Here is an 18,358-nt window from a genome sequence, read left to right on the forward strand (position 1 = left end):
CAGCTCCTACGCGCCTGTGGTTCCTATAATAGAAAACTATTTTAAAGGTTTTTTCTATAATAAATATAAGCCTATGTTAAATTGGTGATCCCTGGGGCAAATTCACTTTTGACCTCAGGGTCATTATTTGAAAAGTTTGATAGAGGGCAACTAGCAAATCCTATATCCATATGAGTTTATATAAAACAAGCTATTTCTAGAGTGGGTCGAGTTTTGACTGTAAGGTCACCATTTGAACGAACTTGGTAGAAGACCAATCGAAATTGCTTCAACCAAAATATGTAGCTCTTGATTTTGGTTCATGCGAGTTTTTCCTCTGTAAGTCTAAATAAAACAAGTGGCCCCTAAACCAAGGTCAGTTTTGACCCCAGGGTCACCATTTGAATAAAATTGGTAAAGGGCCACTAGATAATGCTGTTACCAAATATCTTAGCTCAAGATATTGCCGTTCATGTTTTCGTCTAACTTTCAGTCAGTGGTCCCTAATTGGCAAGTAGATGTTTAAGATAAAATAGCCCAATGGCTACTGTGAAAATCTTATTTCAAGCAAAATGTTGACGGCAGACACAGGGTGATCACCATAACTCATTAAAATCCAGAACTAAAATGAACATTTCACAGCAAAACTAAATCACATCACAACATAATTTCCATAAATATTCCACATGTATTTCTATAGGATATCATAATTAACATAAGGTGTTACTTTTTCTCCCTTATTTATATTTTGCAGCATAAATGAATCAGATCACAAGGGAATAACCAACATAATTTAATATCATGAAGAACAATTACTTAATTAAACTTGGCTTGTTTCCATTTTTCGAACACATATTTGAACATAAAATTCTATATATTATACTTCCCGCTCTTTATAAAAAATTCTTACGATAAACAGTTTAAAAATTACTGGCACAAGAATAATAAAATGCTTAGAAACCCTGTTTTCTATCATTTTTGATCATTACAACAAGAAAACAATTGATAGTATTTCTTTTTCAAAAATATAAAATAGCTGTACCTTTTATCAACACAACAAGAGAACACATTTACATAATGCAATAGTTTTGGGTATAATTTGCTACAAACTTAATCAAATCACATCATGATTTCTCAAAAAAAGTATATAGAAATAAAAAGCTGTGTTTCCTCCCAAGACTTTTCTATAGCAAATGGCTACATAGGAAGCAAACCTTAATACCGGTATATGTGTCCCTTATAGAACGATTTTTGGCAAAACTGAGTGAATGACATTAAATATATTATCATAATTCAGTTTATTCTCAGTGGAAAAGTGATTTTTTTTCCATCCAAATCAAAGTTTCCATCTCAGAGCCAAAAATCATTCGATCTAAGACCAACAATCTAACAACAAATACAACAATACATAAAGTATCACAGTTGACATTTAGTTTCACAATTCGACTGTGACGGAAGTTTGTTTCATGGCGTTGTATATGAACGTATTGTTGAACGGAATAAACTGGTGGGTGATGACCTTGATCGCTTCCTGAGCGGCCGAGCCACCAATAAACGCTGACACCGTGTGGAGCTCTGATGCTCCGTAACGACATCTGAGGAAAAACAAAAAGTTAGAATGTGTTAACTATAACAATATACCGCAACAATTGATCATCATTATCCGAATTTCAAATTACACATATATTGTTAATAAATATTCAAAATCGCAACAGATATTTCTTCTTTTTGTCAAAAAGCATTACTAACACTTTAGAAGAATGGATTATTTAAGTTTTAATTTACCAAATTTGGATCAAATGAGTATTTTTACTTGGTGAGGGTTGAAATAAATGAATAAAATGACACAATTTAAACAAATTTTGTGTATGTAGGACTGTCTTAATATTTTCACTAACATTGAAGGTAAGATGGAAATCACTATCTTTTTTATATTTTATTTTGCATATAAATAAATTAAATTCATGTAACTCAGGTTTCATTATTTGAAAAAGCAGCAGAAAAAAACATTATGAGCCGCATCGCGCAATTATAGGCCTTCAGACAAAATTATTACAAAAGAAATATTCATCAATAAACAAGAGGGCCATGATGGCCCTGTATCGCTCACCTGTAGCTTTGCTAAATAAAGTGAACATTCTGACCTATTATCATAAAGATCCAATGAAAAGTATGGCCCCTAGAGGCCACTCTTTTATTTGTCCCACTGACCTAGTTTTTTACCCCACATGACCCTATCAGTAGGCAATGCTTCAAACCAAATATTTAAGACCTAGTCCTTGTGGCTTCAGACAAGAAAATTTTAAAGTTTTTTCCTATATAAGCCTATGTAAAACTTGTGACACCCAGGGTGAGGCCTCTTTTCACCACAGGTGCACAAATTGAACAATCTTGGTAGCGGGCCACTAGGTTATGCCACATATAAAATGCCAATGTCTTGTTGGTTTAGACAAGAAGTTTTTTGTTCTATATAAGCCTATGCAAAACTTGTGACTCCCCCCAGGATAGGGCCTCTTCTCCCCAGGGGCATAAATTGAACAATCTTGGTAGAGGACCACTTGGTTATGATACATACCAAATATTGAATGCGTAGGCCTTGCATTTTCAGACAAGAAGATTTTTAAACACTTTCCTTATATAAGCCTATGTAAAACTTGTGACCCCCTAGGTGGGGCCTCTTATCACTTCAGGGGCATAATTTGAATAATCTCGGTAGAGAACCACAAGGTAATGTGTTCACAAGGTTTTTCTACTAATTGACCTATTGACCTAGTTATTGACGGTAAATGACCCAATATCGAACTTGACCTAGATTTTATAGAGATGATCATTCTGACCAAGTTACATTTAGATTAGGCTTAAGTTGTGACCTCTATTGTGTTCACAAGGTTTTTATACTAATTGACCTAGTGACCTAGTTATTGACCGCGAATGACCCAATATCGAACTTGACCTATATTTTTCTAGAGATGATCATTCTGACCAAGTTGAATTGAGTTAAGCCTAAAATTGTGACCTCTATTGTGTTCACAAGGTTTTTCTACTAATTGACCTAGTGACCTAGTTTTTGACCTGGGTTGACCCAATATTTAACTTGACCTAGCTTATGTTAAGATGATCATTCTGACCAAGTTTCATTAAGATAAGGCTAAAATTGTGACCTCTATTTTGTTCACAAGGTTTTTCTAATAATTGACCTAGTGACCTAGTTATTGACTGCGTATGACCCAATATCGAACTTGACCCAGATTTTATAGAGATGATCATTCTGACCAAGTTGCATTAAGATTAGCCTAAAATTGTGACCTCTATTGTGTTCACAAGGTATTTGTACTAATTGACCTAGTGACCTAGTTATTGACCGCGGATGACCCAATATCGAACTTGACCTAGATTTTATAGAGATGATCATTCTGACCAAGTTGCATTGAGATTAGGCTAAAATTGTGACCTCTATTGTGTTCACAAGGTTTTTGTACTAATTGACCTAGTGACCTAGTTATTTACCGTGAATGACCCAATATCAAACTTGACCTACATTTTACAGCGATGATCATTCTGACCAATTTGCATTGAGATTAGGCTAAAATTGTGACCTCTATTGTGTTCACAAGGTTTTTCTACTAATTGACCTAGTGACCTAGTTATTGACCGCGGATGACCCAATATCGAACTTGACCTAGATTTTATAGTGATGATCATTCTGACCAAGTTGCATTGAGATTAGGCTAAAATTGTGACCTCTAATGTGTTCACAAGGTATTTCTACTAATTGACCTACTGACCTAGTTTTTGACCCCAGATGACATAATATCGAACTTGACCTAGATTTCATAGAGATGATCAGTCTGACCAAGTTGCATTGAGATTAGGCTAAAATTGTGACCTCTATTGTGTTCACAAGGTTTTTGTACTAATTGACCTAGTGACCTAGTTGTTGACCGCGGATGACCCAATAACGAACTTGACCTACATTTTATAGAGATGATCATTCTGACCAAGTTGCATTGAGATTAGGCTAAAATTGTGACCTCTATTGTGTTCACAAGGTTTTTCTACTAATTGACCTAGTGACCTAATTATTGACCGCGGATGACCCAATATCGAACTTGACCTAGATTTTATAGAGATGACCATTCTGACCAAGTTGCATTGAGATTAGGCTAAAATTGTGACCTCTATTGTGTTCACAAGGTTTTTCTACTAATTGACCTAGTGACCTAGTTTTTGACCCCAGATGACCCAATATCGAACTTGACCTAGATTTTATAGAGATGATCAGTCTGACCAAGTTTCATAAAGATTAGGTCAAAATTGTGACCTCTATTGTGTTCACAAGCAATTGTGAACGGACGGACGGACGGACGGACGGACGACGAGTGATCACAAAAGCTCACCTTGTCACTACGTGACAGGTGAGCTAAAAATGCCTCAACAAATGATTTCTGTATGCATATTAATTTCTTCTGACTTTCTTACCTTTAAAGGATTGTCATTGGCGCATCAATTTCTTGACGAGTTATGACCATTAATTTACTCTTGTTTCCAAAGCAACCACAATTTCGTCCAGACTTATTTTGACTGAATTCATAGTCTGTGTCTTAAACAGCCCTATGGATTATCGATACAAAAATGAATCTCCAACTATATCTTAATTTTTGTTTCAGAAAGATTCTGTATTAAGAAAACAACTAAGATTATAAGCTAATTTTAATATTGATACGTTAATGTTGCACATCATTTCATTTCTGTACTTTCGTTAGGAAGACATGTGCGTGACGTTAAATGTAGTTTTTTAAATGTGGCATACATGGTCTTACTTGAAAACATGTATCTTTTGAAATTTAAGTGATATCATCATAAGATTTTTAGTATTGTTTCCTGAAATGTCATTCAATTCAAATATCCAATCAGATAATAACAGCCGATGAATGTACGAAAGCTCAAAATTGCTCGATGTGGCTCATATCATTAACCATATTTCACAAAATCACAGATGCCTTTTTCAATTTCAATAAACCTCATTGTTCGTTTGAGCTATTATTCTTAAGATAGAAAGCTATTGTTGTTGTTTAAAGATACTGAATAATCTTAATAATTATCATCAATATCTTCATTCAATTTAGGAATGGATTGCAATCCCATGATAACTGTAGGACTTACATTTCATGGACAAAGTCGTCTTTGATGTTACAAGTCACACCCCAGTCTTGACAAAGTTTGGTCAAACATGACTGAAACAAGAGGATACATTCACTTTAACTTAGCTCTAGGAAATACTAGTAGGATATACCAATAATATTCAATATTTCAATATTTCTCTATGAAGGAATTCTTAATCACTTTCCCCATAAGAAGACCATGTGAAAGTGAAGCAGAACCACCCTGATGTAAATATTCATAACGGTTAAATCAATGGGGAGATTTACTAGTCACATGGTCTTAATCCAACTTAGCGTCATGTCCATTGGCTACAGAGCATTTTCCTTGTTTGGAGTATTTTTGTTGCTTGCTTTTTTTTAAACAGACACTAACAGGCAAACTGAGCCAAACAATTCAGTAAAGGTATATTGTAGTTCCCCTCCTACCTTGAGTTTGCCGACATCCGCCTCCACCTGGTTAGCGAACCAGCCAGGGTAAGTGTTATATTTCTCATAGAACCTGTCAACAGCCCGTAACAGAACATAGTACACTACATCATCGCATTCCTCGTCATCCATGTGCTGGACTAGAAAAGGAGAACATGAACGACCTTGAACTTTTACTGTAACTGATTCAAATTCATCACACTAGAGAGCATATTGTGATCTTGAACATTGAAGATGATTGACCAGTTGCCCATACAATTAGTGTATAATTAACTAAAATAAGCTTGAATGTGAGAACAGGTACAGGCTAGTTTGAATCACTCTGGAGTCTACTAATCCTAGCAACAACAACAGTATGGTGTCCATTTTGAGAGAACAAGCATAAAGGTCTCGAGCAGGGCTTGCCCTACACCTTGAGAGGCAGACACATATATACTCAGTTCTCCTTAATGGCCACATTTTGTAATTGCCAAATGTGATGAAGCAAGTATTTGAAAATTCACTTCGGAATGGATTTAGAAGGCAATGGCAAAGTACTCAAACATTCATTAATCAGTAAATAAATGTCTAGTGAATATAGGAAATTGTCTAAACTGTTGTTGTTTTGAAGAGATTGATAATAGACTTGTATACATTAAATTTTCCACGTATTTGGAAATTAAATATTTTGAAACATCCCACTGACCCATATCCCTGATTTTGCCCGATTCCATGCAGTATTCCTCCTGCAGGCTTCTACATCTTATAAGTCGTAGAAATGCTGCATTCTTACCTGGAAACAAAACCAAGTACATGCATTTAACAAGAGAATAGGACATCCTTAAAAGATATAAGTTTGTACAAACTCACTCGTCAATTATACCATCATCATCATCATCATCATCATCATCATCATCATCATCATCATCATCATCATCATCATCATCATCACAATAATCATCATCATCATCATCATCATCATCATCATCATCATCATCATCATCATCATCAATGATGCTAATCACCACCACCACCACACAACCATCAACCATCACCACTTCAATGAAGGCTGACAAGGTATTAACATATTACACAGTTTGTTATCTATAGGAACATGTTTGAAAGAAAATATTTCAGTATCTAACAAAATACTCACAGAATGTTTTAATCTCATGCTCGGATATTGAACCACCCTGAAAAACATAAAGTTCAAATAAATTATATTTAACATGCTGATAATACTGGTATACATGTACATTTCCAGTAAAGTACTCCAATTAAATATATTCATTTAAAGCTTCAAACTTTAGATCAAGTTATGTAATATTTTCTTGAAATAACTACAGTATATATATGTATACTTTTAATTCATGGTAAAATCTAATGTAAGCTTATGAATTAATGTATTTTGTATGTAGACAATATTTGGTAAAAGTATTTTGAAAAGCACAAAATTTCACAGAGAAAACTTTGAATAGCATGCCACAGACACATTCTAGCATAAATATGATGAAAATATTAAAGATATTTACATTTTCCTGATATAATGTTGACAATGATAGAAATTCACTCTTATATGGAAATGTAACATGTAAAAATCATGAAGGTTACGTTTCGGTTATTAACAAATGGAAACTGGCTGCTAAAAACATTATGATTATCAAATACAATATGGAACCAACTTATTATCATCTCATTCATATATATGAAGATTCTATCACGTTCCAAAATTGATGTTATGTATGTTTTAGACAGTAAAACATGCAAATGGAAAAGGATTTAACAGCTTTTTCAAGCTTGCATACAGTTTAAGTGTAAGAAACATTTGGTAATTTTCCCATAAAAAGTAAAACTGCCATGTACAATGGTACTGAAAATAATTATGTATAAACAACAGCACTCAAGTGGATTCCAACTTTTGTCCCTTATTCTCAGTCAGTAAAATGTCATAACCTGGCCCTAATTTCTCAAAACATCTTAAGTCCCTTTAATATATAACAGCTACAGGATTAAGCTCAGCCCACTATTTTTGTTTTGGTATAATTTGTTTTGTGCAATATTTAAACTCTTAACGGTGTTTGAACTTCAAAAGAAAATAATCTGTGAATTTACCAATATAAGCTATGTTTTATGTTGTAAAATAATGATTAAGTAAGAAAATTGGCTTAATGAAATAAGCAACTTAAGCTTTATAAGTTTCAAGAAATTGGGGCCTGCCCTGTAGGTAAGCCCGACTTGAGGGCCCCATTTCAATAAGATATATTAATCCTTAAGCAGCTCAGTAATGCAGAGGTACACCTGTTATGTTATGGTGAGAATTTATACGATAAATGTTTTGACAAATTTTTAAATGAAACACAGTGTACGCCAAAAATGAGGTTACACCTGAAAATTTACCATCTTACAAACCATATTGAAAAGGGGCCCAGGACCTATGATCATTGCCATTGACCAAAGACAACACCAAGCCTCAGACAAAACATCAACATTTTTTATTCAAATCATCAAGAAAATGCATTTGCAATTACTGGTTTAAATACATGTCTTTAACAGCCAGTTTGTTTATGCAAATAAGTAACAGAATCCAATGGAATTTGGTCTGAAATCAAGATTTGAACAAAATAACATAAATACCCATCATGTGCCACTAATGAAACAAATTTTCACAAGAAAAGATACTGGTATTGACATTACTTATCTGCATAAAATTGTGAAACTTGAGTGAACAGGAAACAATAACATGATGAAATGCTCCCATGATGCTTGCAGATCAGAGCAATTTACATACCCGAAAATAATATTTCTAAATTAGTTTTGTATTACTGAAATCTAACTGATTAAATTACTGATCATATGTTTGTAAAAACAGTATGCAAATTCCTCTGTAAAAAAGTTGCAGCCAAACTAAAGTACCTATTATTTCTAACATGGACCAATAACCCTGTTTCATTGAAAACCTGCTTTAAAGCTGCACTCTCACAGATTAACCGTTTAGTTTTTGTCTTGGAATGAACCATTTTTTGTGTAAATATCTGCAAAGCAGTGATATAACACTGCTGGCAAAAGCTCAGATCGCAGATTTTCATATTTCCATTCGAAAATTAATGTTTTATGGCTAAAAGTGTTACTAACAGTTTAAGAAAAATGCATAAAACAACATTTTATTATCTTAAATATAAAAATCTGCGATTTGATTTTTTGTCAACCGTCTTATATCTCTGGTTTCCTCGCATAAATTGGCTTGTTCCAAGACAAAAAATAAAAAAAAATGTCAAAAGGTTCAATCTGTGAAAGTGCAGCTTTAAAAGAAACAAGTTCACTTTATGAATTTCATTATGACTTCACAACTGCTGAAGACTCAAACATGATTATCTAAACAAATACATGTAGGTCAGAATAAATGTTTGCTGAACAGGCCAATCCTCAATTTTTTAAAATACTTTCAGAAATATGGCAAATTTGTATGATGTTTTAAAAACAGTGTTTATCAGACCCTTTTAAATTCATAACCCTAGTTTGACTGCAAGGCAGGTTATTTTAAGCCTGTGGGCAAAATAATGGGTCCATTATACAGATGTACGAAGATATTCCAAATGCATATGAAATGAAAGGGAACAACTGAACAGATACGGACGTGAAAGGGCTTTGCTCTGTGTTTAGCCGATATACTCAGCGGCTCGTCCTAGAAAAACATGAACATGAAACTTAATCAACTGTTTGCGTAATTGTTTTTTGTTTTTTTCCCAGACTGCATTATGAATTGTGACTTACATGTTCTAAATGCACTAAAATTGTTCATAATTGAGTCTGACAGTTATATAATATCTTCAATATTAAAATATAACTGATAAAAGAAAAACAACAGCAACAGTTTGATAGATGAAAAAATTTATACAAAATATTGCCATATCTTCAAATGTAATACATACATATATATTGCAAATTCTACACCATACAGCCAGGAAATTTAAATGACTGTTACTTTTATTAATAAACATAACATACAATGCTCAAGTAATATCCGCAATTCATTCTGCTGTCTGAGATACATATTTAACTTATACTTTGTCAATGTTTGTTTTTTTAATACCAAGATAATCAGATAACCAAACCACATATACATCATTAATGCAGTATAGTTAACAATTTTTAACAAAATATGTAATAATTCAATTTTTCAATACCAAACCAAAGATATCAGACCAAAAACCATTAGATAAGCAAAGCATAATTTACACACATGTAAATCTATATTCCACCAGATATCTCAATAGGGAACCATTTCAAAAACATATATCTTCAAAATACACTTGCAATTATCAATTCTATCACCCTCCGCATCCTATTTCACTCTATGGCGACTTTCATTACTTAAGAAATCTAAGCAGTAAGTTCTAACAATGCCCACTGACCCGTCAAACGACCCCCTACCATAAAAAAAATGCATACTGACACTTCGAATGAACCCCTACCATCGCCAAATGCCTACTGACCCGTCCAACGCAAAACTCCCATTACACAATGCTTAATTAAAAATCCAATGAACCCCTCCCATTGAACAATGCCTACTGACCCGTCCAATTAGCCCATCCCATCGAATAATGCCTACTGACCCTTCCAATAGACCCCTCCCATCGAACAATGCCTACTGACTATCCAATGAACCCCTCCCATTGAACAAAGCCTACTGACCCGTCCAATGGAGTGAAGCAGATCATGGCAGCGTTGGGACACAATAGCTGTATCCCTATCTGCCTTGTCATGGTAGACGCGCTGTAGGGCGATGTACCGCTCAGAGTCTGCTGTCATGTCCGGTATACTGCCCCTAACAGGCAATGCTCCTGTGAAGTGGACATTTGTTAAAAGTGCAAACTTTTGATTATTTACTTTAACTATTCTATTTATAACAATACATTAGTTTGATTATGGTGACATATATAGCTACAATGAATTCATCCTGAGTCAAATCCAATACTGCGGTAGATTTTGAAGGCAACAAAAAAGCGCCACCAGGTAAGACTCAAACTCATGACCTATGCAATGAAACACAGAGACCGATGCCATCACACCATGTTACCCTGAATTTTTGTTAATATGTTTATGATGTACATATACTGTAATGATATGCTTGTAATGTACAGTATAACTCGATGAGTTCTTGCAATCTGGCAAATATTTTGTGTATTTTACTGATTTTATTTTTACAACTACATGCAGCATTCTAAATGTCAATTATCCATGAAATTTCTATTTCAATGGCATGGTTATCTATTTTTACGAAGTTAATCCTACCTTGACCTTCATTTTCTACGAAATCTTTCACTGCTCGGACTAAAACCCAAAAATTGGAACTCTGAAATGAAAATGTAATTTCATTGTACTTAAAAAAGACTACAAAATTCCAATGAATATTTTTTTTAATCAGAATTAGAATATTAAAATATGGTTTATTCCCTCCAGCCCAGTTTTAGGAATGGATAACAAAATATCTGATGAAGATTATTTGTTATTAAGGTAATTCATAATAAAAGACTCACACAAAAGCTCTTACCATATATACAAAGAAACCATCATTAAACATTGCTATACCTCTGTGTGTAAGTTGACACATTCTGGGTAGTTGAAAAGCTGATCTACATGTGACGGAATCTGAAACATACATACATTTATATAATAAATGACACTGCCATCGTGAAATAATCACATTATAATTTTGATATATGCTTTTGTGAAAACTTTGGACTTGACTTCTTAAATGAAGTGTTTCGAATGACAACTACCCGTACCGGTACTGTAAACTTTTCTATGAATGTATAAAATTTTATTTTTTTTATTTTGTGCTTGTTTATTACATACAAAAAAGCAAACATTTCCAATAACTGAATGCTACTAAAAATATAAATATCTTTTTCTTGCTCAATGATACTTTTTTACAAAGTTGAAACTGGTACTAATAGGGGAAGATCATATTTTAACCAACAACACTTAAAACATTTTAATCTGGTGTCACAAACATTCACTTCACATGTTTTATTCAGCGAACTGTTTTATTTAATTCAAGCTTATCAATACTACGAATACAAGAGCGCCACAGAGGGGAGGCCAACGCTTTTTTCTTTTCAGTCGACGAGGGTGATTGCTTGACAGTTATAGCAACCAGAGTGGGGGCCAAGCTAACAATGTGGGAATTGTCTCTGGCAATATGTGAACCAAGTTTCATTTCAATATGTTAAATGGTCTTTATCTAGCTTTAAATTATAGGCATGGATAAAGTTGTGCTCATTGACAACAATACCAAAGCTATGACACTAAGCTAGATTTTTTTCTATTAGTCTATTGAGTGATCTTAAACACAGATAATCTTAATAGTCAATGATTGGAGGAATTTTCTCCTGTAACCATGCCAACCAGGAACCAGGAATATTTACCCGGGTGGGAGTAAGGGCGGAGTTTACAGCTTTCACAGCTTCGTCAAAATTTTCCTCTTCTTCTTGGATGCCATCCTCGTTTGTTCGAATTCCTTGAGTAATCAATTGTTGTTAAATTGAAATATCAAGGCCATTTGCAGAAATATTAAGTAAGTTAATCATATCATATATTTGTTGCTGTTTTAAAGATGAATTGCAAATAATTATTCATGCTGTAACAAACAAAAACTGATAAATGACAGGGGAAATGATATCAACGGCAAAGTATTGAATGTCCATCTCAAATATTTTTTTTAATGGCATCATATGTAATGATACTTTTCAACTCTTTGACCAGTAAAAAAGCAACTTCCGGTAACAAGTTATGTATACAGACAGATTTCATAATTGCAGCCATTTAACTAAAGAAATTTAGATCATATAGAAAATATAGTTATCATTATAATGTAGAGTGCAACATGCACATGTTTAAGCCTATGAAGATATCCACCTTGTTTGATCAGTTCCTTCAGCTGGTTCTTCTCCTTGTACACCCTGGGCATATCTCCCCCATGCTGAAAACCACAGTGAGACTTCAAGTTACAATAAAGGTAAAGTAATGCTTTACTTATCACATTACATCAAAAACATACTTGTCTTCAAAAACCTGGCCTCAATTTCTCGAAACTTCTTAAGCTTAACAAGTTTAAGTCGCTTATTTCAATTAGCCAAAATACATACTGAAAATGAATTTTGATAAATGAAAACTTGTTAATTCTGATAATCATACAGATTTTTCCTACATAATTTCTCAAAATTCTTGAAGAGGTATATAACACTCTTTATAGAACAACAAAAATAGTGAGATTAGCTTAACCTGTTATAAGGGACTTAAGAAGTTTCGAGAAATTGGGGCCTGGTGTTCAATTTAAACTTATTTATCTTACAACTATTGTGAAACAAGTTATTGCAACATTATTTTAATCACTCATTTGCAAGACGTTACATGAAAGTGTGGTCTTGATATGTGGGGATAACTGGAATACCCAGATGAAACCCACTTGTCCAGCTTGGTGACCACAAACCAAACCCACATGCGCCTATGTCAGGAATCAAACCTGAGTAACCACAGGTGTTTTACACAAGACTACTTTAATTCCACAAGAACTTCATTTTCCCTATTATTCATCATTCCATGAAATCATGAAATTAAAATCTAACTGCTGAATGACAGATGAGGAACTTGCATGCAAGTAGTGATGACCTAAGGTAATGTATGGGTGCCATTCAAATTTGAAAATAAAATAAATTTAGGAAGTTTTCTCTGAACTGTCAGTTTAATTTTTTTACGCACTAAGAATTGCTCTGCTATTTTCGAACTTTTAGGTTAAAAATTAAAATAATTTGGAATTAAAACTTGCAAACTTCAACATTTATAAAAAAAATAATTTACTTCAAGACTGACTGAAAGAATGACCTTAAAAGTAACATTAACACCAATCACATTATATTATGGTTTAAAATAATTATCTTCCCAAAAATGGTTGAAATTAAAAGCAAAAAGGATCCAATCCAATCCACATTATGTTATCAACTGAAATCGTTACAAGCACTGAGGTCGTTACAAGCACTGAGGTCATTACAAGCACTGAGGTCGTTACAAGCACTGAAATTGTTACAAGCACTGAAATCGTTACAAGCACTGAAATCATTACAAGCACTGAGGTCATTACAAGCACTGAGGTCGTTACAAGCACTGAAATCGTTACAAGCACTGAAATCGTTACAAGCACTGAGGTCGTTACAAGCACTGAGGTCGTTACAAGCACTGAGGTCGTTACAAGCACTGAAATCGTTACAAGCACTGAGGTCGTTACAGGCACTGAGGTCGTTACAAGCACTGAAATTGTTACAAGCACTTTGGTTGTTACAAGCACTGAGGTCATTACAAGCACTGAAATCGTTACAAGCACTGAGGTCGTTACAAGTAGAGTATCTTATTTTTTACAAATAATACAGATATAGAAAGTGTGTACCTGTTGTTTCCACGCCTGTAGGTGTTTATAGAGAACCACAAGCCAGGGTGTGTGTGAGTGCTCCTGAATCGAGACATTCATACAAGATTACATGACAGTTCAGGCTTAACAGGGTTACTAGAGTTTGTACTTGAATCTGAGAAGTGTTAGTCTAAAAACATAATTTTGTTGTTCCTTCTTTGTTAAATTTACAATTTCAAAGAGGGTGAGGCCATGGCCTGCCATGTGAGTAAGCAAGAGAGCTGTGGAGTAAATAGGGAATGTCTGTTTTAATTGTTACAGGAATTCTAATCGTTAGACTGAGGTAGGAATATCATTAACTGTTTCCATATTAACAGTTATGTAATTTGGATAAGTATGCAAACAGTTCATAGTATTCTGACATAAAAACTTATTTTTTTTAAATTATGTAACTTCACAAACATTTTATTTTAAAGTAAATACTGATATTTTAAATGAAAAAAATGAAGACATAATCAGTACTTTCAGGTATTGTGCTTTAAACAACAAACTTATAAAATACTTATATTTATCTAAACAAGTAGCCTGCCATAATCTCTCAAAATCGATATCCTAACTGGATTCTGGTTCCGGAGACAAACTAAGGTGTATGCCTATAAGCTATTAACTTTCAACACCATCAGCTGAAGACATTAGCATTAAACAAAGTACATATAATCTGACCTTTTTGCTCATAGTGTCCATATTGATGGAGTCTAGGTACTCTACAAGACCGGGGAATGGCCGGTCCAGCCTCAGGTCTTCAAAACTACTGTCCGGATGAGATTCTACCACTAGAACAATAGATAAAGAAAAACTTAAGTCATGTGATCCATTCCTTTATTTTTACATTTGTAACACACAATTTAAGTTGTTAATAGTAGACCATAGTGTAAATTGATATAAAACTGTCAAAAATATAATACATAAAAATAAGGCTATATATATTATTACAAGATTTTGTCCTCAGTAATGTTTAAGTAAAGCCTCGAGATTTATTTATTTTACATTTCTTCATAACTTTGCCACAGTTCCTTTTAATGCCCTTCCTCATTTGACAATTTACCAATGTAGATTTTTGTTTGAAAATGATTAAAATGCAATTAAATGGTAAACACAATTTAAAACACGTAATCTTTATCATTCTTAAATGCATGTAAATTTTCAAAGGGTGAGATGGTCTATTGACACATGTCATGGCATTCATCTATGAACAATGAAATTATTAGTTTGAGTCCCATTGAGGACAGAACCAAGCGTTACATGTAGATGGACAGACAGATGGATTGTGGGACAGATAGACAGGGTGAATAATATAGGGCACCGCATATTTGTTGCGGACCCTAATCAACTTATCTAATTATTCTTCCTATACCTGTGTGTTCCCGCACAACAAGCCTCATGTAGCCAATGAAACCATAGCAACGGCACACAAGCAAGGGGATGCTACTGCTCCACAAACATTGACCGAGTCGTAACAATGTCCTGTCAAAGACACATGTTTAATTATCAAACCAGATCATAGAACGTTCTTAAATACACTATAGTAATGATACATGTTTAAAATAAAATGCAGAAATTGAGAGAACAATATGGTGAACCTGGGAGTCTTATTATATATGTTGCATAGAGATGCAATTCACTAGCTTCAATACTCAACAAAAACAACAACAAATGAAATGGTTCTATTTATAAATGTTATATTCTATCATTTATCGTCCGTCTTTAAATTATATGCTCATTTTCAATAATCCATCAAATAAATTAAGAGAATGGGATAAAAACATAAAATGTAACACATTACCTTTCACAAAGATTTGTTGCGATAACAATTGTGAACTGCTTGAAAAAGTCTTTGTTATTTTCAAGAAGGTTTTCTGGTGTCTGAAATAAATAAATATCATTAACAATTTAAAACAAGAATGACATTTTTCATTACATATTTCCACACACACATGACTGTACACTTTTCAGATACATATACAATATCTGCTGGTTTGTTTGTTCATCTATTTGGATCAATGGGCTCCAATTATTTAAAATATTTATTTTACCCACAGTAAAGAGCCTTATATGTGATTTGTCATTGATAAATGCCAAGTTATAGTCATGTAAATACAGTGAATGTATTTTTAATTATGGCAAATTATTTTACTTGGCTCATCAAAATACAAGTTGAATGACAATACCTCGACTTTCCTATGAAAAACAGACAAGCTAACACCATTTCGTATCAGGTATATAAGCTTACATAACCTGACTCAAAATCCAAATGAAAATCAAATATTCACCTCCTCAACAAAGTCACCAGACACATCGTTGTTCAGCTCTGACAGGAGTTCTGTAGCAAACTTGGCTCGAGACTATAATAAAATAAGACAAACGTGAATTAGAAGTAAAATAACTTTGACATTCAGTGTATTGGCCATAAATTTCTACAGTTCAATGAAAACCGTCAGATTTTACTTTATCGATTAAGCATCTTATTAAATAAAGCCTCTGATGCAAAGACATTCAGCTTAACAATTGTAAAATTATTTGAAGGTTTTAATCATCCATTAAAATTAAGAAAATGTTTTGATTTAAATCTTTTCAGTAACAACTCTATTAACATATCATCAGTGCATTTCTAAACAATACAAACAAATTGTAAATTCACCTGGCCTATAGATTCTTTTGTCAAGAAAAAGCTGCAAAAGAAAACATGGAGACAATCATAACAATGTATAATATGACATCTGCACAGCTTAAGTTGAAAATGGCCATATCAAATTACACCACTTTTGTAAAAACAATGTCCAACACTTTATTTATTTTTGAACATGAGTATTGGTAGAGCATTGTTTCATACAGAAGATGTTCATTTATTTAACAGATCTTAAATAACAATCACTAGGAGTTTAGGCAGGTTTTGAAAAGGGCAGGTTGCTGAAGAAATTGGACAGGGTGCTAAACGACACATTGCATTCCAGCTGTAAAGAAATTGTTAGGCATTTCATTGAAGTACGAGTAGTTTTAGGTTGCAACTGCCAGATATATTAAGTTTTTAGGTATTTATCACAATATAATCAGCCTTTAACAAAACAAAGTACAAAGTTGATTATCTAAAGCATTCAATTCTAAGAATGGCAGAAGGTGCCCATGCTTTGTAAGGGCATAATGTTGCTACCTAAAAAGGGTAGGGTTAAGCACCCTTAGCTAAAACCCTTTAATAAATATTATCTGATCATATGATACTAGTCACTAGTCAGTGTTTTTCTTCCTGACAAATCTGGTACCAAAATTTGGAGCCGTTCCCATTGCTAAAAAACTTTTTCCTCAAAAAATTCAAATTTCAGTTTTGAATTATTTTATTTTTGAATTATTTTATTTTTTATTATTTCATCCAAAAAATGAATCCCAAGATCCCGTTTTGAGATCGATGAGTTGGTGTATTTTAAAACAAAGGATGTTTGTCAAACATTATGCCCACTTGAGCGCCATATTGTCAGGATTATTTGGAAATTGAATGAAATATGCATGGACCGAAATGACAGCTGATTTGTCATTGACATTGGATGCCTTTGAGGCAGTTTTAAGATTATGACCATTCAAATTGTGAGGATAGAAGGTAGAGTTTTTAATCATGTTTAGACCATGACTGATATTTGCAGATAAAAATGTATCTTCTTTGCAGCAGGGAATAAGTAAACAGGACAAAATTTTAAAGATGAATATGAGTTATGACCATGATCTTTGACTCTAAAAATCAAAAGGGGTAATCTACAGGTCAGGCCAAACCTCCAAGTCAAGTTTGAGGGCCATGGGTGCAGGCATTGTCAAGTTATCACTCGAACAACATTTTCGCATTCAAAGTCACTGTGACCTTGACCTTTGACCTGGTTACCTGGTTATTAAATCAGTAGGGGTCATCTACTGGTCAGGCCCAGCCTCCATGTCAGGTTTGATGACTAAAGGTCCAGGAATTGTTGAGTTTGCCTTCAAAGGCACTGTGTCCTTGACCTTTAGCCTGATGACCCCAAAAATCAATAGGGGTCATCTACTTTTCAGGCCCAACCTACATGTCAAGTTTGGTTACTGAAGGTCCAGGAATTGTTGAGTTTGCCTTCAAAGTCACTGTGACCTTGAACGTAGACTCAATGACCACTAAAATGAATATGGGTCATCTACAGGTCAGGCCCAACCTTCAAGTCAAGTTTAAGGGCCATGGGTGCAGGCATTGTTGAGTTATCACTCGGACAACCTTTTATCATTCAAGGTCACTGTGACATTGACCTTTGACCTGATGACCCCTTAGATCAATAGGGGTCATAAACTGGTCAGGCCCAGCCTCCATGTCAAGTTGACCATAGGTCTAGGCATTGTTGAG

The 18,358-nt window shown here is 33.9% G+C and overlaps 1 protein-coding gene across 2 annotated transcripts in view; it reads right to left on the reverse strand.

Annotated features, from left to right (window-relative positions):
* Positions 1 to 647: 647 nt before the first annotated feature.
* LOC128243508 (NEDD8-activating enzyme E1 regulatory subunit-like) overlaps positions 648 to 18,358 on the reverse strand; it is a 28,857-nt gene continuing 11,146 nt past the window's right edge. Inside the window, exons 4-20 of one of the 2 annotated variants that reach the window (XM_052961308.1) lie at positions 16,649 to 16,679; positions 16,281 to 16,352; positions 15,794 to 15,873; positions 15,365 to 15,474; positions 14,674 to 14,783; positions 13,990 to 14,052; positions 12,465 to 12,528; positions 11,975 to 12,066; positions 11,136 to 11,195; positions 10,839 to 10,899; positions 10,239 to 10,387; positions 9,181 to 9,228; positions 6,703 to 6,739; positions 6,253 to 6,339; positions 5,568 to 5,707; positions 5,143 to 5,213; positions 648 to 1,574 (exon numbers count right to left, since the gene is read on the reverse strand). In XM_052961308.1, coding sequence (XP_052817268.1) covers positions 1,415 to 1,574; positions 5,143 to 5,213; positions 5,568 to 5,707; positions 6,253 to 6,339; positions 6,703 to 6,739; positions 9,181 to 9,228; positions 10,239 to 10,387; positions 10,839 to 10,899; positions 11,136 to 11,195; positions 11,975 to 12,066; positions 12,465 to 12,528; positions 13,990 to 14,052; positions 14,674 to 14,783; positions 15,365 to 15,474; positions 15,794 to 15,873; positions 16,281 to 16,352; positions 16,649 to 16,679 — 1,435 coding nt within the window. In that variant the 3' untranslated portion in view covers positions 648 to 1,414. The remainder of the gene's footprint in view (positions 1,575 to 5,142; positions 5,214 to 5,567; positions 5,708 to 6,252; positions 6,340 to 6,702; positions 6,740 to 9,180; positions 9,229 to 10,238; positions 10,388 to 10,838; positions 10,900 to 11,135; positions 11,196 to 11,974; positions 12,067 to 12,464; positions 12,529 to 13,989; positions 14,053 to 14,673; positions 14,784 to 15,364; positions 15,475 to 15,793; positions 15,874 to 16,280; positions 16,353 to 16,648; positions 16,680 to 18,358) is intronic. The other variant, XM_052961309.1, reaches the window with a different exon arrangement.

Source organism: Mya arenaria, chromosome 8, assembly GCF_026914265.1.
Source record: "Mya arenaria isolate MELC-2E11 chromosome 8, ASM2691426v1".
In the NCBI taxonomy this organism is placed as follows: domain Eukaryota; kingdom Metazoa; phylum Mollusca; class Bivalvia; order Myida; family Myidae; genus Mya; species Mya arenaria.